Genomic DNA, 22,677 nt, shown 5'->3' with positions numbered 1-22,677 from the left:
AGAGAGAGAGAGAGAGAGAGAGAGAGAGAGAGAGAGAGAGAGAGAGAGTGTGAGTGTGAGTGTGTGTGAGTGAGAGTCCGGATAAGTGCATGGGATCGGATGTGATGTATTTATCAGTGACAAAGCAATCTTCATATTCATCCTGTGTGCAAACTAAGGCTAAAAGATGCATTGAAAACAGCACAGGGACCACCAGCTTTAAGTGTTTGTTCTTGCATGAATATTGTTTGAAACCCCCATTTATGGATCCAATTTACTAGCCTAATTCAAAATAGTCATGCATATTAATCTATTTTACAGTAGCATGAATAAACGTAGAAATGCTTATAGGTTTTAGAAATGCAAATAGCACACAACATCAGTTTAGGAAAGGATTATCTGCTGGAACACGTGTAAGAAGAAACTGACTAAAACACCGAAAAGAAGCTAATTTCTTGCTCGTCCACGGTTGTGGTTGTGTTAAATGATAATTTCCAGAGCTCCTGTTAAGCGTTATACACACAATGACAGAATTATTGTCACTTGATTAACAACAAAACAGCAAACACTTCATTTTCTAGACAGCAATGGGAGAACAGACCCTAATTCATCAATGTATAATGTCAAAACATACTGATTAAATTAAACATGCCTGAAGACTCATGGACAAAATTAAGAAGTAATCAGAATCCACAAAGGAAGCGCAGAGTGAGTTTCAATTTCGGCCTGAATCACATTTCATTAATTAAGGGTACAGTTTGATTAATGATAGCATGCGTGTGGAAAAGTGAGAGAGAGAGAGAGAGAAAACATACTGAACATACTGTACGTCTGTCTCTCACAGCTTCATGAGTTTGACATTTACTGAAGTCAAATGATAAATATCCTTAGAGCATCCAAAGTTTTCTTCCATACTGCATGAAGGACGCATTTTAAGAAAACTAAATCTGAATAACCTATGTTTACACAGCAGAAGATACAATTTCCAATGCATTTTGTAGAAACTTTTATCCAAAGCGACTTGCGTTGAATTGAAGGTAAACATGTTATCATGCATTCCCTGGGAATCGAACCCATGACCTTGGTGTTGCAAGCTTCATGATCTAATGTTTGAGCAAAAGAATGACATATTCACACGTGGTTTGGTTACAAAAGACAACCGTATTGACTATCTGAACATTTAGGAGTTGAAAACACACTTTGAGAGCGAGTTTGGCATTATTGGCATTATATATATGAAAACATTATTTCTGAATGTTCTATGAATGATCAAAACGTTCAGTTTTTTTAATGTTTTAAAAACATTTTTGTATGCAAACGTTACTTCCTGTTTGCACCATGAGAAGGTGATGGCTGCATCAAAGCTCTTAAACGAAAGGCTGGTAAAGTATCTTAACATAAAGATATGATAAAGATGTTTGGTACATGTTAACTTTAAGGTGTCTAGTATTAATATATGAATTCACAATTATTCAGTTTTGTTGGGTGTGGTCATAGAATGAGTAAACATATATTGATGGCAACAGTAGTGACCGGTGAGATAATAATACAGCGCATAGGTTTAAATACAAGTGCAGTTGTTAGTGAAGGTTGCACTAAAATGTTGCAATGACAAAATATTGCACTAAATTAAAAGTTACAAAAAAGTAGCTAGCCGCACACTGAATCCAATGCAGACTGGAAAAGTCTAGAAAAAACATATATATATATATAAAAAAAAAAAAGGATTTTGTTTTTAGGATTTGGAGTGCTACAACATTTTCTTAAGTCTCACTAAATTAAAAGTTCAAATGTTACAAATAAGTTACAGTATTGATGTTGTAATACTTGTATTTTGAAATACGTGTTCCTATCAGTGTTGTATAAGGGATTTTATGCATAATAAAAACAACCCTAGAATGTGATCAAACAGAGATATATAAAACTTTGATGACTGCAGAAATATGTTAATTCAGTGACCGACCACAAAACACCTTTTCTAAAAAAAAAAAAAGAAAAAAGAAAGAAAAAGTTATTATTTCAAAGGGTTACTAATGACACGTAATTTGGATATTTTCATGTCTGGGAAAAATGTGTGATTAAACGGGTTAACTTGGTTAGCTGGTCACAGACAGAGCACTAGTAGTCACCGTTGATAGTAAGCACGGCTGTCAATCACGAACACCGAATGAACGGAGCTCTCGTGAAGCGACAGGAGCAACCGGAGGCAAATACTGCTCGGAACTACGTTTCTTCGGATGTTATGTGAAGATCAATGTCTCTGTGGACTCGGTCGGTCAGCTCATCCTGATATTTCAGAGAAATGCCCGTATTTACACGGCGCCACAGGTAAGAGAAGACGCGCTTCAGCTTTGACTGGATCTCGGAGGTGTCCGCTGAACTCGACGGTAGTGTGTTACGCAGTTACTTTAACCTTAGATATGAGCTCGTTTTTAATAAGAATTTGCAAATTAAATGTTCCCAAGTTGAATGAAATGTAAACACGATTCGAATGAAGCTTTGTGGAGTATTGTTCTGGCCAAATCCTGTTTTGATGTCTCGTAGTCGTATTTAATATTTAATTCACACAACAACAGTTTCAGCAGTTTCATCCATGCAAAGCGCAGTTCTTATTGAGTTATCTATTGCAGAATGAAAAATATTGTCATTTAATGTAAATATGCCGATGTGTCACATGTCTTATGTTATCTAGATAGTGAGAAGCAGAATGAAACTCATTCATCAGAGCGTTAGAGCGGTTTGGCTGACATATGTTCATGTTTTCTTGTCATAGTCATGGGCAAATTCACTTTAATGGCACATTATGCAGTTGAGTTTTTGATTAGATTTGGCAAAAAAATTTTTGTCTTGCATTGCTTTCTTTTATTGTAATTGCACTCTATGCAGTGTTAATCCTGCGTAATGCTTTGTGCCTATATGAAGTATTAATGCATTTCCATTGCTTTTGGGACAGATTTTTATTTTTTTTATTTTTTCCAAAATTGGCAAGGAGCAGTTCACATCATCTTGTAATTTAGCAGATCACTTGGTTTGTATTAGAATGTGTTACGGTCAGGGATAAGATGTGATATAGTGTTATAGTCATGTATGTGCTGAAGTTGCTCCCACAGCGGCTCTTGAGTCAAGCATGACACGCAGGGCAAATGTAGGATTGGGAATGAACAGGATTAATTTAAATGACTTTTTTAGAATAGAGTTGTGGGAACATCGCCTCAATTTATCATCAAAATTCCAGAACCGGGATTTTGAGAGTGTCACATTCCCCCGTCACATCCGGAGAGTGTGAGGATGGAGAGGTCGATCAGGCACTCAATAAAACTGCTGAATTCTCATATTGGACCTGGATTTACTAGTTCTGGAAAAAGTAGAGTGAAAAACATCATATAGAGATGTTTAATAATATATATTAGTGCTGGGCGGTATGACCAAAAATTTATATCACGGTATTTTTCAAAATTATACCGATTTCACGGTTATAAGCATTATTCCACAGTATTAAGACGTTTTTAACTTCAAACCATTGCTTGATCTGTGCAGATCTCTCCTGATTCAGACCAGAACACTTTTTCACTGGAGGAAGCCTTATTATGGATTATGGACTCTATGGTATTTTAGTTAAAAATGTCTTAATGCTGGATTAGTTTCAGCTTTTGTCTTCTCCAGATGTTAACTGATGGACGAGTGGTGTGGATTACTTGTGGATTATTGTGATGTTTTTATCAGCTGTTTGGACTCTCATTCTGACGGCACCCATTCACTGCAGAGCATCCATTGCTGAGACACTGATGCAATGCTACATTTCAATTCGTTCCCACGAAGAAACACAAAAAACTAAAACTAAAAAAAAAAACACAAAATTACTAAAACTTTGAAATGAAAAGAGAAATTAAGAAATAAAATCTAATTCAAAATATTAACAAAAACTATAATACATCAGTGATACTAAAATAACACTGATTCCCACTTCGCCTGGTCATTCATGTGTTCAGTATTCCTAAATCATACAACATTTCTGACTCCACTTGAAGGCCATGTAAGTGGTGGGATTAATTTTTACCTGTCAATTTATTGTCTGGAGCAGTTTATTGTACTGTAACCCAATGAATATAGTGATGCTTGGCTTGGCAATCTAATTGCAGCATTTCAGAGTGTCACAGGGCAAACCAGCAATCTAGTTAAGACATAACTAAACCCTGAGTAACAGCTGGGTTGAGAGGTTGATCTGAATGACGGCCATATTCTGTCCTACTGAAGGTCAAAAATAAGATAATGAAGCCACCCCAGGGACACGGGCTATCATCATTGATGGCCTCTGTAAAGCACCAACTCCATCAGTCTTACAGGCTTGATTGGCCATCAATCACAGTATCTCTGGATGGCGCGGTGGGAGGGTTGTCATATTGCTCTACGCGATCAACCGCCTCTCCATATCTCCACGAGAGGATGAATCTCTCTGGCTCTTCCAAACCAGCAATCTAGTTAAGACATAACTAAACCCTGAGTAACAGCTGGGTTGAGAGGTTGATCTGAATGACGGCCATATTCTGTCCTACTGAAGGTCAAAAATAAGATAATGAAGCCACCCCAGGGACACGGGCTATCATCATTGATGGCCTCTGTAAAGCACCAACTCCATCAGTCTTACAGGCTTGATTGGCCATCAATCACAGTATCTCTGGATGGCGCGGTGGGAGGGTTGTCATATTGCTCTACGAGATCAACCGCCTCTCCATATCTCCACGAGTACACTGTAAAAAAAAATCTGTAAAATGTACGGTAAAAAACTTAACAGGTTTTTACTGTAGCATTTTTACAGTCTTTTACCGTTAAATTCACGGTCATTTTTTACAGTGTAGAGGATGAATCTCTCTGGCTCTTCCTCCAGTTTTAGCTATGTGGGACTGGTCTTGATTTCAGTTTTCTAGCTTCTCTGCCTTGACCTTTTGGTTCTTTGCAAACTTGAGTGACAAATCGTGCAGAAAGTGTGACAGCTGATCCATTATTTCTCCTCATACGTCCTCCCCGGTGTATAAGCCTGCACTTGAATGAAAGATCCTTTGGGATTTTGCACTGTTGTAAGAGGATACGTTTCTGGATTGAGGTGTTCCCATCAGGTCAGAGTTACCATAATTCTGTAAAGATGACAAGTGAGAAATAATACAGATTGGCTCCGATTTTTGGTGATTGTTTTGATCTAAATCCTAGGAGGACATTCATGTCTGAATGAAAGAGTTCCAATTTTCCTTTCTGTTATTTCATGCAAGGACCTTTCAAATCTGGTTATTTTTTCCCTCAAATTCTGTTTTTCTTTTTAATTTTTCTGGATTAAATTTTGAATGGCTTAATTCATTTTTAATTATCAAACCACATTTCTACTCAAATTCATTACTCTGTTACAATTTTTTTGATTTATTAAAACGTATGAGAGTGGCCTTTTAAATGTTTCATTTTTTCCAAAATTATGTGTTAACATTTTTCTGGATTCCATTTTTAATTGCTTAATTCATGTTTTTTATCATCAAACCATATTTCTAATCAATTAAATTAATTACACTGTTACAAATCGAGAGCAGCCTCACCTTGGCCAGATCTTCTGGAAATCACCGCTGGCTCTGATGTCTCTATAGTGGTTAAACATGAGATATAATTCGTTTTGGGTAAATCTAATGGGCAATCTTTGGTTTCATTAATCTATAATTTGTTCCAGAGCAAATAGTTTTGGCTGAGGGCAAAATCTCATACACGTTATATTTTATGTAACTTTAATGCTGTATTTCAGAGCGCTGCCTTTGTACTTTTGACTGAATTGTCTAGCAACTTTTATGATGGCTGTTGTTGTTGTTTATTATTCAATAAATACAGTAATATTGTGAAATATTATTGCAATTTAAAATAATGTTTTTTAATATATTTTAAAATATAATTGATTCCTGTGATCAAAGTTGAATTTTCAGCATCATTACTCCAGTCTTCAGTGTCACATGATCCATGTTTATCCTTTTTATATTGTCTCACATCATGTTAATGTTGAGAAAAACAATAATATCCACATGCTCGGGTGAAAGTTGGCTCCTCAGTCTGATAGCAGTAAGAACGCACACCGACACAGACATTCCCAAGACACAAAGATAACAGTGTGCTGAGCAAAGTTTCTTACAGCGCTTTGTGTTTTCTGGAGCAGCCTCACCTTGGCCAGATCTTCTGGAAATCACCGCTGGCTCTGATGTCTCTATAGTGGTTAAACATGAGATATAATTCGTTTTGGGTAAATCTAATGGGCAATCTTTGGTTTCATTAATCTATAATTTGTTCCAGAGCAAATAGTTTTGGCTGAGGGCAAAATCTCATACACGTTATATTTTATGTAACTTTAATGCTGTATTTCAGAGCGCTGCCTTTGTACTTTTGACTGAATTGTCTAGCAACTTTTATGATGGCTGTTGTTGTTGTTTATTATTCAATAAATACTATTTTATATTCATAGTAGTATTTAGTATTGAGAAACAGTGTGTGTGTGTGTGTGTGTGTGTGTTCATGATGGTAATTCAAGTGACATTGTTCCGCCATTAGATGGCGACAAGAGACTGTTTTACAAGTCAGCAGTAAAGACTTTTATATTGAAAGAGACTGAAATGGAAGTTATTTTTACTCAACAACAGCTTGTAAGATGCAGTTAACAAATGCACTGAGCAGAGCTGTCATCGGAAATCACCCTTAACAGATGAAAGATAGTACGACAAAGATATCGCTTTCCTCAGCGGACATTCAATCTCATGTTTTATTGTGAATATGAGATTGAGCTGAAGAATGAATGCTGTGTCAGATGCAGGTAATCACACTCTCAGTCCATCTCTCTCTCACAATACTCTACATAATTCAATGAGCTTTTAATACAGTAATACAATAAGCTTTTAATGAAGCAACACAACGTTCCTTCATTACTAAAATTCTAAAGTAACGTTTTTGAATTAGTAACAGATCTTGAGCTCAGCTGTTAAACTGTCAAGCAGAGATTTGAATCTGTGGCGGTAGGAAGTAGTTCTGCACAAAAGGGTTTTTAAAGACACTCTGTTGTTGTTTTTCTTATATATTTACACACTCGTGCCGTTAAACTGCACAAAGATAACAGTGTGCTGAGCAAAGTTTCTTACAGCGCTTTGTGTTTTCTGTTCTTAAAGCACTCTCCATCCAGGAAACTAAAAGGAAGCATAATCCTATGTCTCAAGATCATTTCTGTATTATTAATCAAATAAATGCACCCTTTGGGACAAAAATGGGATCTTTTTACTAAATTTTACTTGGATCTTAAATACAAAACTAATTAAATAAATATATCATTCATAGTATATTGTATTATATTATTCTCAGGAGATATTTTTAGGTCAACATGAAATGCTGTCCAAAATGCACTTTTTAAGGGTGAGGCATGATTTAATCCAGTTTATATCATAAAATTGGGAGTATTAGTGAGGAACCACCTTAATATTAGGGATGGGCATTTTTAATAAATATTGTATTCGAACATTTGGGCGCATAAAAAAATTAATATTTAAATACTTGTTTATTTAAATGACGTTTAACGAGTAAGACGTTATTTGTTAATAATCAAGTTTTTGTCGCCATTTCTGAACAAGCTTATAATTAGGCATCATGCACAACAATGTTCTACGACAATGTTACGTTATATAGACGTTATGTCTTTAAGTTTTCTTTTAGTTGAAAACGTGTGTAAAAATAAAAAATTATATATATACATATATACTGTATATATTTCACTGATTCATTTGATCAAAAGTAATTCCATTTAGTAATTCCATTTAGGATTTAACATGGATTCCCTGCATTTACGGCCAGCAAAGCAACACGTAGTAAAACTCAAATAGTGTTTTTATTTTTCAAATACCCCTGATATAAATATCAGTTGTCACTCTATATATCTCAATAATACAGTATGTCTTAAGGCTGGAATACACTACACGACTGTGTGTTTCACTCAGAAACAGTGAAAGTAAAGCTTCTGGAAACAAACGCTCCTCAAAAGATCCTGAGGATCAGATTTGAGACTCTAAAACATGATTGATGGAGAATCAAGTAAAGCTGAGCTGCTTCAGTCCAGTAAGAGTTCATCTGGAGATATTACTGCAGTTATTCTGACCTTTACTTGATCAAAATCAGTCAAGATTTGACAGCAGAAAGACACGAGAAGCAATAGTATACAATAGTTGCTCATGTTAAATTTTTAGGATAAAGGCATCTGTTTTGGACCTGAAAACCAGACGATTATGCATTCCGCCTTTTCTGCAGCCGGCCGTGTGAGCTAGGCAGGTGCGGGTCAAAGGTCACTGATCTTTGAATAATATCGGTCTTTAAATGCAAGATTACCTGATGCATACTCGCACTAGTTCCACTTTAGCACAATCAAATATACTTAAGTATATCTTTAGTTGGACTTCAGCACAATTAAAGTGCATTAAGTACAAATGAGCTTTAAGTATACTAGTTTAGTGTACCAAAAGTGCAATAGCAGTTGTAATTTTTTATGTAAGTGTATCTACTTAGCATGAAATAAATGTATTTCAAGTGCATTTTAGTATATTTATTTTTCACTAGTCAGTTGATAAACCCATAATTAACTGTTTGGTTTCTACAACGTTCGCTCATGAGCAAAAATCTGCCTTTGAACTGGAAAGAAATAAAGACTTGACGTTTATCGTGATAATTAGGATATCGACTTCTGTGAGGTATCAAAGGATTCTGTACTCGTATCTTTATTTTGCAGATTTCTGCTGCATATGTTTTTCTTCCCTAGTTGGCAAACAGCAAGAGTCGAACCCTTCTGGATGAACCATCTGGATCTCTGATATCTCTGTGTGACAGAAACAAAACAAAAGCGAGTCCAGTGCAAGGCAGCGGTTTCACGAAGCTGGAATTATGATTTCTGTTAATTACCTTAATCTGAAGCTTAGTGTTTCTGGGAGAGTGGTTATGGAGATTATTGCATCTCATACACTGTTACTGTGTTTCAATTAGGATTTTGGCTTCCAGTGATCATGAACACAAGATACAGTAATTGAGATAAAACCATTGGGTTTCACAGTGATGCTCTAGTTTTGTTTTGTGTTATAAATCCAGCGCATCTCTTGCTTTACAGCAGTGCGCTTTCATCCTTTCCTAATTGTTAAGTTCTTCCACCACATCATAGTTGATCTTATGTATAACTAATTTAAATGTATTTATTTTTTTACATTATTTGTTTAAATATGTATATATTATTTATGTCTTTTTATTTTACATTTCTGTTTGTTTTTCAGTTTAATTATATTTAGTGTTCAAGGAAGTTTTTTTTTCTGTTAAGTTTTTTAAATGTTTTTATTTGGTTTTCATTTATTATTATTATTATTTTACATTTTTACTTCTATTTTCAGTTGAATTATACTTCATGGAAATTCACTGATAGAATCTATCTATCATATTATTCATATTGTTTTCTTTTAGTTGAAATATATTTATCTTTCAGGAAAATCCACTATTTAAAAGTATTTATTTATTTACATTTCTGTTTGTTTTTCAGTTGAATTATATTTAAAGTTTAAGGAAATCTGCTTTATTTTTATTTGATTATTTTTTTATTTTTTTTATTTTATTTTATATATTTTTTTATTTATTTTAGAAATAATCACGGTCTCCATATTAATCTCAATCATAATCGTCATTATGTTTTTTTGCCATAATCAAGCAGCCTTGATCGACACTGAATTAATGATTTTTGCTGCTTGCACAATTTACTTAATTAAAATAAGCAGAAGCAGCACAATTGCTGATCATTCTGTCACTACCTAATTTTATTGTTAAATCTACTTAAATATGAAAAAAAGAAGTTTACTTAATCCACTCGTTTTGGGACGACCTGAATAATTTTTGTTGCATTAACTGAAGCTGATTGTTAGTTCCCAGCATGCTTTGCAGAGGGCTGGATCAGGAGAGTAAATGCTGAAATTATGTGTTACCGTTTCAGTGACCTGCTTCTGTTCTTCTCCAGATTGACTCCAGCGCACTGAAGCTCTCATCGTCTCACCATGACCTTCTTCAGCTCTTTATTTGCCCTCCTCTTCATCAGCAGGTAAGAGCATTGTGTCATGAATCAAACTCATTTAACCGGGTTTGATGTTTCTAAATCAGACTAGTGCTGCTAGAATAGTACGCTAACAATTAAAGGGTGTAATTATTCAGCACTTCATTAAAGGAAAAGTTAAATGTCGTATGCTCACTCTCATTTCTTTTGGTGTTTCATTTAGAGAAAGAAAGGCATATTTTGATAGCGGACTTTGGGTGAGCTATTCCTCATGTGAAATGTTTCTGGAAATGAGTCTGGAAATCAATAAAAGCAATATTTAGGGAAGGATGTTTGGATATTAGGTTTCATCAAATATATAGTGTTTATAGTGCAATATAGGGCTGCACGATTTGGGGGGAAAAAAATCGAATTGCGCTTTCTCTGATAAATAATGCATTTGCGGAAAAAAAGGCTTGCGCGTTTTTTTAGGGCAGCACGATTTGACCAAAATGTTGTGATTATATATATATATATATATATATATATATATATAGTATCAATATGGCTATGACATAATAAGAAACATGTTTGCTCTGTTTTTAGGGATGGACAATTTCGCTAAAATTGTTTGATTGTATATTAATATGGCTATGAAATAATAATAATAATAATAATAATAATAATAATAATAATAATAATAATAATAAATAAAAACAAGAAATGTTTTTAAAAAATATTTTTATTTGATTTTCAATTGAATTATATTTAACATTCAAGGAAATCCACTTTTTTATTTTATTTTATTTTTTTTAAAGTTCAATAAATGCATGACGTCTCCAAAGTCAGTGATTAAATGAGTTAAAAAATCTCAGTCTCAGAAAATATTACTATACTATTATTCACTGTAGAATTAAAAGATCGAGTGTTTAAGTAAAATAATATACTTTACATTTACCTTACAACTGTAAAATTACAATACTAGTATTTACGGCTGGCTTCATTTTTATTTATTTATTTATTTTTAAATGTTACACCATCAAGCTTTTATTTTGCCGGAAAACCACAGGAAGCCCTTAAAGCATCTTTTGTTGATAAGCATCTATCTATCTATCTATCTATCTATCTATCTATCTATCTATCTGTCTGTCTGTCTGTCTCTCTGTCTGTCTGTCTGTCTATCTATCTATCTATCCGTCTGTCCGTCTCTCCGTCCGTCCGTCCGTCTGTCCATCTATCCATCTGTCTGTCCGTCTGTCCATCTATCCATCTGTCTGTCTGTCTGTCTGTCCGTCCATCCATCCATCCATCATCCATCTATCTATCTATCTATCTATCTATCTATCTATCTGTCTGTCTGTCTGTCCGTCCGTCCGTCCGTCCGTCCGTCCGTCCGTCCGTCCGTCCGTCCGTCCGTCCGTCCGTCCGTCCGTCCGTCCGTCCGTCCGTCCGTCCGTCCGTCCGTCCGTCCGTCCGTCCGTCCGTCCGTCCGTCCGTCCGTCCGTCCGTCCGTCCGTCCGTCCGTCCGTCCGTCCGTCCGTCCGTCCGTCCGTCCGTCCGTCCGTCCGTCCGTCCGTCCGTCCGTCCGTCCGTCCGTCCGTCCGTCCGTCCGTCCGTCCGTCCGTCCGTCCGTCCGTCCGTCCGTCCGTCCGTCCGTCCGTCCGTCCGTCCGTCCGTCCGTCCGTCCGTCCGTCCGTCCGTCCGTCCGTCCGTCCGTCCGTCCGTCCGTCCGTCCGTCCGTCCGTCCGTCCGTCCGTCCGTCCGTCCGTCCGTCCGTCCGTCCGTCCGTCCGTCCGTCCGTCCGTCCGTCCGTCCGTCCGTCCGTCCGTCCGTCCGTCCGTCCGTCCGTCCGTCCGTCCGTCCGTCCGTCCGTCCGTCCGTCCGTCCGTCCGTCCGTCCGTCCGTCCGTCCGTCCGTCCGTCCGTCCGTCCGTCCGTCCGTCCGTCCGTCCGTCCGTCCGTCCGTCCGTCCGTCCGTCCGTCCGTCCGTCCGTCCGTCCGTCCGTCCGTCCGTCCGTCCGTCCGTCCGTCCGTCCGTCCGTCCGTCCGTCCGTCCGTCCGTCCGTCCGTCCGTCCGTCCGTCCGTCCGTCCGTCCGTCCGTCCGTCCGTCCGTCCGTCCGTCCGTCCGTCCGTCCGTCCGTCCGTCCGTCCGTCCGTCCGTCCGTCCGTCCGTCCGTCCGTCCGTCCGTCCGTCCGTCCGTCCGTCCGTCCGTCCGTCCGTCCGTCCGTCCGTCCGTCCATCCATCCATCCATCCGTCTATCCGTCTATCCATCTATCTATCTATCTATCTATCTATCTGTCTATACTTATATTGCAGCATTTACGGTAATTGCACTAAGCCATATTTTGGTTTTATTTTGATTAATCATGCAATATATAGTGTGGATTCAGTAATCGAAAGGTAGACAGAAACAAATGCTTGTAATTTACTCCAGATGGATGTTGGTGTCAGTGAACTCTGTAAATGTGTTTTGTGAAAATTATGGGAGCATCTTCACAGTCTGCTTCCCTGACGCTGGTGTTAACAGAGACTGTGATAAACATAAACCCACGCACACAAACATACATGTGCATGAGTTTGCTGCGCGTGTAATCGCCTCTGGGCCTGATACAGTAACCGGGAGATTGATGTATTCTGACACTCACCTAGTTCCCGCAGTGCCTTGAATCAGGCTCTTTCATGCCTGTCGTTCCCTGAGGTCCAGACATTATCATCAATAATAGAGAAATATACTATATTTCATTTTAGTAATGTTTTTTCTTTAATATTTGGTGTTTTGATGTGATTTTAATGATACTAAACAATATTCACATCTAAATTATGGACCATTTATTTCTATAAAAAATGTAAAAAATAAATAAATAATAATAAAAAAAAAGCTCTGTGCTGCGCTGCCTCACAGCATTCGGGCTAAAATGAGTGGCATTCTGGATCGGAGGGGGACGAGGTGCCCGCTGGAATGCCCGTCTCAGCACACACCTGCCTACAGTGCCTCAGTGTGAGCACACCTACTGTAGGCCTCGGGGGTGTTTTTATCTGCACCTCGGTTTCGGCGGACATTGTGGAGGTCACAGCCCAGAGAAGAATTTCATAGCTCAAGAGACGTAATGGACTCCAATGAAACTAGGTCTCAATCCCAGCTATATATTTTTCTGGTCTTTTCTTTGTGACCCTGCAGCACCAAACAAAAACATTAGGGTTAATTAAAACATTTCCATTTGCTGTCCATTTAGTCTTTGAGAGCCCGTTGAGATAATGAGATACCATTTGTGATTTTCTGTGAAAAAGAACCTTAAGCTTTAGCATACTTTTAAAATGTTTACTTATTATAGAAAAAATGTACTTTTAAAGAATATGTTTGTGAACGGAATGTCTTTTTAATTAATTAATTAATTTATTTATTTTGTTGCCAATTAATTGTATTTTCAAAATGCAATTAAATGAAACTGTATAATACTTTACAAAGGGTTGTCATTAAATTACAGAGGGTTTCATTACTTGAAGTTGAAATACAATAAACATTAACTGAAAAAAATAAATAATAATAAAAAAAAAAAAATAATAAAATCAAGAAAAAAATTGTATAGGTAACAAATTTCCCATTCATTTTCAATGTCATTTCTGACTGCAATCAACACAAGTGTGACTATATATGTATTAACATATATTTAAATATATTTTAAGTAATATTTAATAATATATAGTAAGTAATTATTAATATTTATTAATACAAATATTAATATTTATCTATTAATATATTACTTTTTGCTTGTAAATGTCTCCTTTTAACCCCTTTATTAAGGAAAAATCTTTTATTGTGTCCCTTAAGGTTTTTATAATGCGTTCCTGCCACACGGAGACAGTCATTGAACTAAACTGAATCAACATGGAACTAAATTGAGCTGAATAATGACACTATTGTTGTTATTAGAGATGCTTTACAACTGAAAGTGCTTTTCATAATTGATGAACTTGCAAGATTTAATACTCTAATTTTCTTGTTTATTAAAGCTGCTTTGAAACAAACGGTATTGTAAAAGCGCTATATAAATAAATGTGACCTGACTAAGGAGATTGTGGTTTCTATGATCTGATTATGCTTATGATGCTTTTAGGAAATGCACCAATTCAATCCAGTAACTCATGAGTTAGCTATTGATTTGTGAGTTTTGTTTTTACTGATTTATTAAAGGAATCGACTCAGAGTCATTTGTTTGAGAATTAGACTACACAGGCCGTGCTGTTAGTTTTTGCATGCAAAAACAAAGCAAAATACTATAAAAATGTGTTTATTCATTCTTATCTATCTTATTTATCTCATTACATTCACTTCAGAGCGTCAGGTCTCAAGTCTAATGAAATGTAGCCTCATTTGTTTTGTTTTGGTCCCGCGTGTTGGAGGAAACATTATTATGGACACATGCACACAGACAAAAACAGAAACTGAGCTGCGTGTGTCATTTCATCCGGTGATTATCAGAAAAGGGCTGCATGAGATTAAAGAAATGGCTGTCTTTTATCTTCAGCATGACTTGCGTCATTTGCCAGTTGATTTGGGCGCTAAACAGAGAAAGACTCTCAAAGAAAAACATCAGCATCTCACTTATCCTGCGCATCGTTTACAACAGAAAGAACACTTTTAGTTTGCTGTTAATTCACAGACCTGTGCATTTGGACGGTCTTCAGTGGTCAGGTTTGCAATGAGCTGTTTTTGCTGTCTACATTATTTTCAGTTATTTTGTAGTTTACATTGGTTTAGTTAAATGCACATTTTGTACTAGTGTTAAAATATAGATTAGGGACTATCCGTCTCATAATAAAGTCATATGTTTTGAGAAGCTGCGTTATATTGTGAATATAGTGATAGACTACACTTTTAGTCAGATAGACTTTTATATTTTCTTTTTAAATTCAATAATTTTTTAAAATATATTTTCAGGTTTTTATTTTAGATTAAGTTTTAGTCATTTTGTTGTTTGTTTTTGATATTTTTAATAGATTCAGATTTTTTTTTTAATAAGTCTATATAGTTTTTATTAGGGAGGCACCGATATTGAAATTTTGGCCGATACCGATAACCGATTATTTTTAATATTTGGAAGCCGATAACCGATATATTGGCCAATAAAACTAAATCTTTAGATTAAATGCATCTTGAAACTAATGCATTTATTACACAGGCATGTCATTTATTTTTATTATTTATTACACAACATTACAGTTTTTCTCAGTTGCTTTGGTGCATTTCTCAGATCAGGCCATAGTTTACATCAGGTAATACTAACACTGTTATATTGACAACATGACTAAGCATTTTGACTATCTTGTTTGTGAACAATGACACAAGGACTTTTCATTCTGATGGCACTGATATGTTCATTGACATAAATACTTACTTTTGAGAGATGAACTAAAGATTTTGAGTAAGTTACAGGCTTTTGCAGGTAATCCATTGTGTGGTGCTGTTTGTACGAATTGTTTTGAGAAATGCACATAGTTTTTTGCAAATATTAAGGATGATTTGAGAAATGCACCAAAGCGACTGAGAAAAACTGTAAAAACAAACATTTATCGGCCAGTGCCGATATATTGTGCAAACCCTAGTATTTATTAATTTTTATTCCAGTTTTAATGCATCGAGTTACATGAAATGCAAATGAGACATTTTGCCTTGGAAACTACCTGAAATAATTTTTTATTTTTATTTTTTTACTTTTTTTATATTTTTAATTTCAGTTAAGTATGTTTATATTATTAAGTACGTTTATTTTGTTAAGATAGATTTTTTAAAAAGTTTTAGTTTTAGTTAACTATGATAATCGTGCTGACGTCCGTCTAATGCTTTGAGTCTGATGTGTGTGAGCTCTAGTGAAGACACACAGGTGCTTTGTGTTGTGTATGTGTGTGTGAGGTTATGGAGGCTGTCCTTGAGTAACACGCATGTGTCTTTCACTCTTCTGGGACAGAATGATCCATTTTTCCTTCTTTTTCATCTCCCACTTCTGTTTGCTGGGAAAGAACAAAGCAAGAGAAGATCCAAGAGTAGCAGAAACAGCCAGACAGCTTGTTTAAAACACCCAGACAGATGCAGCCACAAGGAAAACTAGACAACATTAGAACTGTGTGGACAGAGGAGCGGTTTATATACTGTAGGTCTCATGTATGGTGTGGGTGTGCAGTGGGAGGTTTATAATGGTGTCAAGTTTTATATCAGGCAAAACATTGAGAAACTTTTATATATAATGGGTCTTGATCCAGTTACACATCATATAAAAGTTTGGGGTTGGTATGATTTTTTAAAATGTTTTTGAAAGACGCCCCTTCTGCTCACCAAGGCTGCATTTATTTGATCAAAATTCAGTAAAACAGTAAAATATTATTACAATTTAGCTTGCTATTTTTCAGGATTCACAGATGAATAGAAAGTGCAAAAGAACAGCATTTGTTTGAAATAGAAATCTTTTGTAATATTATACATGTCTTGACTGTCACTTTTGATCAATTTAATGAGTATTGAGTAAAAATCTTACCCCAAACTTTAGAATTTTTATATAAAATGTTTTTGAAAGACGCCCCTTCTGCTCACCAAGGCTGCATTTATTTGATCAAAATTCAGTAAAACAGTAAAATATTATTACAATTTAGCTTGCTATTTTTCAGGATTCACAGATGAATAGAAAGTGCAAAAGAACAGCATTTGTTTGAAATAGAAATCTTTTGTAATATTATACGTCTTGACTGTCACTTTTGATCAATTTAATGAGTACTGAGTAAAAATCTTACCCCAAACTTTAGAATTTTTATATGAATGAAACTTAGTTTTGGTTGCAACACACAATTTAATTTGATTGATTGATTATTATTATTTTTTTTTTTTTTACAAATTATTTTGAGTGAAAATTTTTTTCAGGTTTTACAATTTTATTTTATTTTGTTTAGTCAAAATACATTTAATGTCAAGTTTGAACACAAACTACCTTGTGCTACATCACCGAGCATCCAACCAGCTGCATGACTAGATTAGTCTGTCATGAATTGCTTTTGTTTCTCTTTTGTAAGTCGTTTTGCATAAATGTAATAGTTGGACATGGATACCAAGGCTTGGTCGCTGCAGACGAATGTCCTTCAGTGCTTCAGTCAGCTGATTTCTGTCATACGTTATTGTTGGCACAGTGAAATCATGAACATTGTCAAAGCACACATGTTAAATGAGCGAGTTTCCCCAGAGACTGAGAATGAGTGTCTCAAAGACTGCCTCAGCGAGGGATTTCAGACACACGCTGGCAAAGATAAGGTGGATTAATGGGAAATGAAGTCTTGAAAGCTACTCGTGTGCGGCGTAACACACAAAGACGTGAACATACACTCGCTCACATACGAGCGTACGCACACGAGAGCGTCCCAGTTCCCTGGAAGTCATGGATTAACCTCTTATTAATGATGTGGGACATGAAGCTCTTCACTAGAGTGCTGTTGGTTTCAGCAGACACAAGTCTTAAATTAAACTAATTTCTATAGGCACTTTGAGCAGTTTAAACAAGCATATTAAAGTGAAACCCATACGGCTTCGCATGAAGGCGCTCTCTGAGATTATACATTTATTGATTTATTGTTTCCTTCTAGGGTTTCATGATGCAATAGGTTTTCATCACATTTTGACCTAAAAAACCTCTGTATTCTTATATTAAGCTTTTCAGAAAATCATTTTCTGAAGGGAACCATTTGCAAGTGTAATATATGTACCTATATTAAATTTTATATATAAAATATATTGTCATATGACATAAAAATATATGAAACCTATTAAGAAATATACACGCAAACACATCCTAAAACTCATCAATGCATGTTGAAATTTAAGTAAATATGAAAGATTTAAAGAAAATTACAACCTAACAAATTACAAAAACATGTTTTTTTTTTTTGTGTGTATATGTTGTTTTAATAAAGTTGCATATATAAATAAAATATATATTGTATATATAAATGGTTGCTATTTATAATAGCATATAACAATTATCATTTATTATTATTGATATAAGTAAATGGGTCAAAGATTAAATGTCCATTTCAAATTTAAATGAACAAAAGTGAATTTATAAATCCAAGTAAACTGTCTTTTTTAATGTTTCAAAAACTTTAATGTTCCATGATCATTCAGCGATATATTTAACATACTTATTCTGATATATATATATATATATATATATATATATATAAAAGATATAAAAAGATACAAATATATGTACAGTACAATATAAAATTACTGACTTATAGTCATAGATTTTAACTGTCAAAATGGTTATATATGTAGATAGATAGATAGATAGATAGATAGATAAACAGACTGATATTTCCACGATTTCCAGAGATATATATAACATACATAGTCATATATATATATATATATATATATATATATATATAAAAGATATAAAAGAATCAGTGATCATACTAAATGTTATTATATTTTAAATATTATTAAATATTATTAAATATTATTAAATATATTATTAAATACTATTTAATTTTATATTATTAAATATTATTTAAAATGTTGTTAATATATTTTAAATGATTAAAAACTTCTTGCTGACAAATGGCTAAAACCTAAAACCTTGGAGGATCGTGACACAGATTGTTAAAGATTTAAGTTGACAATTAATTAGTATTTTGGTGCTGCGCTGTGATCATCAAATAGAGTCATTTGGTTCTAAATGTACCTGATGAAGTTTATGTAGAAGTTTAGCACCGTGAAACTTGTGAGTGTGAGCACTAGTAACAGTGCTGCTAATTTAATTGGCTGTTTCTGGGAGGTTTGTACCAAATTGATCCGAACGGTTCTAAGCTCCCGTTTCTATAAATGATCCTCAAATATGTAACTTTCTTCCCTCAGAAGCAGTTGCCATAGCAACCATCCTGAGGGATTCTCTAATGCACCTCACAAATACAGCCAAACACAGATAGTTCTCATGTACTCACTCAAGCTGCTGTTATTATTATTTTAATGTGATTTAAAGCAGATCACGCCACCAGCCAGACGCTGTGAAACGAGGACGAGGTGTGGTGTTTTTTCCGGTTTTCACCGATACGGACGCTTGTTTCTGGGGTGCTTTGCAATCGCAGTGATGTGCTGTTAGTTTCTTGTCCTGCTGATTAATGAGTCTTGCTTATTTACCTCATTTGCTCTAGCAGAGAAAAATTAGTAAGTAATTGTCCTGGTGTGGTGATTTTCCAGATGGTTAACTATAATCTGACAAAACAAACAGCATGAAACATGCCGAGCATCCAGTCCAGGTCTGAAAATATTTATTTATTTTTTTTATGCCAAAAATCATTAGGACATTAAGTAAAGATTTCTATATCATTTTTCAATTTATTTTATATATGTACAGTATATTATTTAGATATTTTCTATATTTTTAATGTTTTTTTTTTCTATTTTTCTGTCATTTTTAGGACATTAAGTAAAGTTCATGTTCATGAAGATATTTAGTAAATTTCCTACCGTAAATATATCAAAACTTAATTTTTGATTAGTAATATGCATTGCTATGGACTTCATTTGGACAACTTTAAAGATGATTTTCTCAATATTTAGATTTTTTTGCACCCTCAGATTCCAGATTTTCAAATAGTTGTATCTCGACCAAATATTGTCCTATCCTAACAAACCATACATCAATGGAAAGCTTATTTTAGATTATACATCTCAATAAAAAAATGACCCTTATGACTGGTTTTGTGCTCCAGGGTCACATATATATATATATAGGTCATGCATATTTTTTTCTGTACCACCACAAATGTTTCTCCACATCGTTTGAGCAAAATTTCCCAGAAACGTTCCCTCAACTTAAAAGAATGCCGTGAATAAGCTCACTTCATCAGCCGTTTCCCCTATGCATCTCAAACTGTCCTCGGCGTGTTTGAATAGCCTGCTGAGTGTAGTAATGATTTCTCTCAGGAGCACTTACTGACATAAAGGAGGCTGTTATTGCTGAACTAATAAGCAGAAAATATTCCCACTGAATGCTTGACCTCTCTTGCACACCATCTTCCATTTGTCCCTGTAAAAACCAGCTGTCATGTGTCCAAACTGTTGGCAAATGCATTCAGGAGGTTATTATTTCCTATAGTGAAGCACAAGGGCATTTATTGAGTCAGACTCCTGCTGGGTGCGCTTAATAGTCTTCTAGCTGAATGCTCACTAACAGAGTCTTGATGCCTTTGTTTTTTATTCACCTCTTGTATATGAGGCTGCATACATCCCACACTAGATTTTGATGAAGAAAACTCGTCAGGTCATTGCTGAAGTGTTGCATGTTTGCTTTGGATGGTTGCACGCTAAATTTAATACTGTTTGCATTTGTTCAGAGCGTTAGCAATATAGTGTTTTTAATTTGAATTTTTCAAGATTCTGTTTTTGATGCTTGTCTAGTTAATGTCTAATCAATTGAATTCATAAAAATTGTAAACTTTAGTAATGTATTGCCGTTTTAACAATAATAGTGCCATATGTAATGTTTTCATTCATTCATTCATTCAGAAATTCTGTTTCTAGATTCTGTTTTCCATAAAAAATCCAATTTTTTTCCCAATTAAAATTTTTCTAGATTCTGTTTTTAGTGATTTAATTAATTGGTTATAATCAAAAAGGATGCCTAATCAATTGAATTCATACATTTTTAACAATTTAATAGTTTATTACTGTTTTAACAATAATAGTGCGCTATGCAATTTATTTTTCAGAAATTGTGTTTTTCCCAAATTCCATGTTTTCTGTTTTAATGTTTCTAGATTCTGTTTTTAATGGTTTCATTCAATTTTGTAATTTAAAAATAATAAATATTTAAAAAATTCAAAATTAAAAAAAGAATAAAAAGATATGTAATCAATTGAATTCATAACTTTATCAATTTAATATTTTATTGCAATTTTAACATTACTGCCATATTAAGTTTTTTTTATTTTATTTCAGAAATTCTGTTTCTAGTTTTTCTAGAAGTTTTGTAGAATTCATGTTTTATGGTTCAATCAAATGTTAATAATCAAAAGATGCGGCTAATCAGTTGAATTAATAAAACTTTGAAAATGCAATCATTTATTGCACTTTTTAAAAATAACAGTTCCATATGAAATGTTTTATTTTTTAGAAATTCTGTTTCTAGATTCTGTGTTTCATGATTTAATACAAATTGATATTCAAAAATGATGTTAATCAAATGAATGCATAAAACTTTAACAATTTAATTGATCTTATAGAATGCAATCAAATGAAATGTAAACAATTCCTTTTGATTTTTGGCAAATTGACGTTGCTGAAGTATTGCACGTGTGTTTTTAGGACACTGCTGAGCTTTGGATGGTTGCGTGCTGAATGTAATACTTTATGCATTTGTTCAGAGTGTAGCGAATCAGCTCATGGGAAATATGAATAATTAATCATAACTAGTTATAATTAATTATAAATATTTAGATCCGCTGTAGATATTAAACAATGAACAACGTCAAGTGTGATACAAGTAAGACTTTATTAACTACATAAACACTTAAACTAGTCTAACATACTACATAAACACTTAAACTGGTCTAACATACACACACACACACACACATACATACAGTTGGTATAGGAACGGGTTAAAGCTTAACGCAGTAAAGAGGAGAGAAAATAAGAATAAAGTTATGGAACCATTTGCGTATTCAGCAGATTTACACCTGAGGGAAACATCAGATTCTTAGTTCAAACACACCTTTGTAAAAAGGTGCAAATGATACCTAATGTATCAATTAATAAGACTAAGTTTGAATACTTGCACGTCTCGTCTGTCTGAAAGAGAGGTTTGATGCAATCTGAAGGTCCAAGTTGATCTTTGCTGAAGTCGGTTGATGAAAAGAACCAGTTTTGAGTCAGAGAATCTTGGTGAATGGAAAAGTCAAGGCCGAAGCCTGGCACGAGCTTAGGATGTCCTGGAGCGTTGTAGCTCACATCTTCTCAAAACCTAACAAACCACCGACTCTGGGCGGGTCCCTGGTGAGAGGCCTTTAAGGTCGGAGAAGATTCCCGCCTCTCAAGATGGGCTTGTCCAATGAGAAAGGCGGTAATTTGCATATGGAACTTGAATTGAAATTACTAAAGATTCTCAGGACACTAATATATTGCCTATGTACCAACATATAATATACACGCTCGTTTAGATCATCAGAAGGCGAATTCATAGATACTAAACATGGTAGGATTATATATAGGAAAGATTGACAGGAATGAGTGTATCCATCATAAGCCTGCATAAAACAGTGTAAAATCTCAAAGACAACATACACGATGACCCTAAGGATATGTGTGTTCATTCACAGAAAGGTTTTCCTATGGATTAATTAGAGAATAGTCCATTTTTGGGCATTGTGTGTCTTTCCTAAGGGTAAATGAGGTGTGAGTCTCTCTCTTGCATTCCTTTGAGCAATAAAACCAGTGCTATCAGCCTTGGTTGCCATGGAACCTGGTGTCTTTCTGAGGTGTTAAGACGCATTTCGGGGGAAGGGTCCATAGGTCCTCATATGGCTTGTTAACTGAGGGGTGTTACAGAGTATTTGTTAAATATAGCTAACAAAATATATATTGTGTGTTTTATTGGGCCAGCC

General features: G+C 35.0%; 1 protein-coding gene across 1 annotated transcript in view; it reads left to right on the top strand.

The window, feature by feature from the left end:
* The first annotated feature begins 2,187 nt into the window (after window positions 1-2,187).
* The window catches only part of LOC107663569 (gamma-aminobutyric acid receptor subunit pi-like), a 43,459-nt gene continuing 22,969 nt past the window's right edge, over window positions 2,188-22,677 (top strand). Inside the window, exons 1-2 of the mRNA XM_016453807.1 lie at window positions 2,188-2,307; window positions 10,019-10,099. Coding sequence (XP_016309293.1) covers window positions 10,056-10,099 — 44 coding nt within the window. The 5' untranslated portion in view covers window positions 2,188-2,307; window positions 10,019-10,055. The remainder of the gene's footprint in view (window positions 2,308-10,018; window positions 10,100-22,677) is intronic.

The sequence above is a fragment of the Sinocyclocheilus anshuiensis genome, unplaced genomic scaffold (genome assembly GCF_001515605.1).
Source record: "Sinocyclocheilus anshuiensis isolate Anshui unplaced genomic scaffold, SAMN03320099.WGS_v1.1 scaffold2329, whole genome shotgun sequence".
NCBI lineage: Eukaryota > Metazoa > Chordata > Actinopteri > Cypriniformes > Cyprinidae > Sinocyclocheilus > Sinocyclocheilus anshuiensis.
The sequence above is the reverse complement of the archived record's forward strand: the minus strand, read 5'-3'. Positions and strand labels throughout refer to the sequence as shown.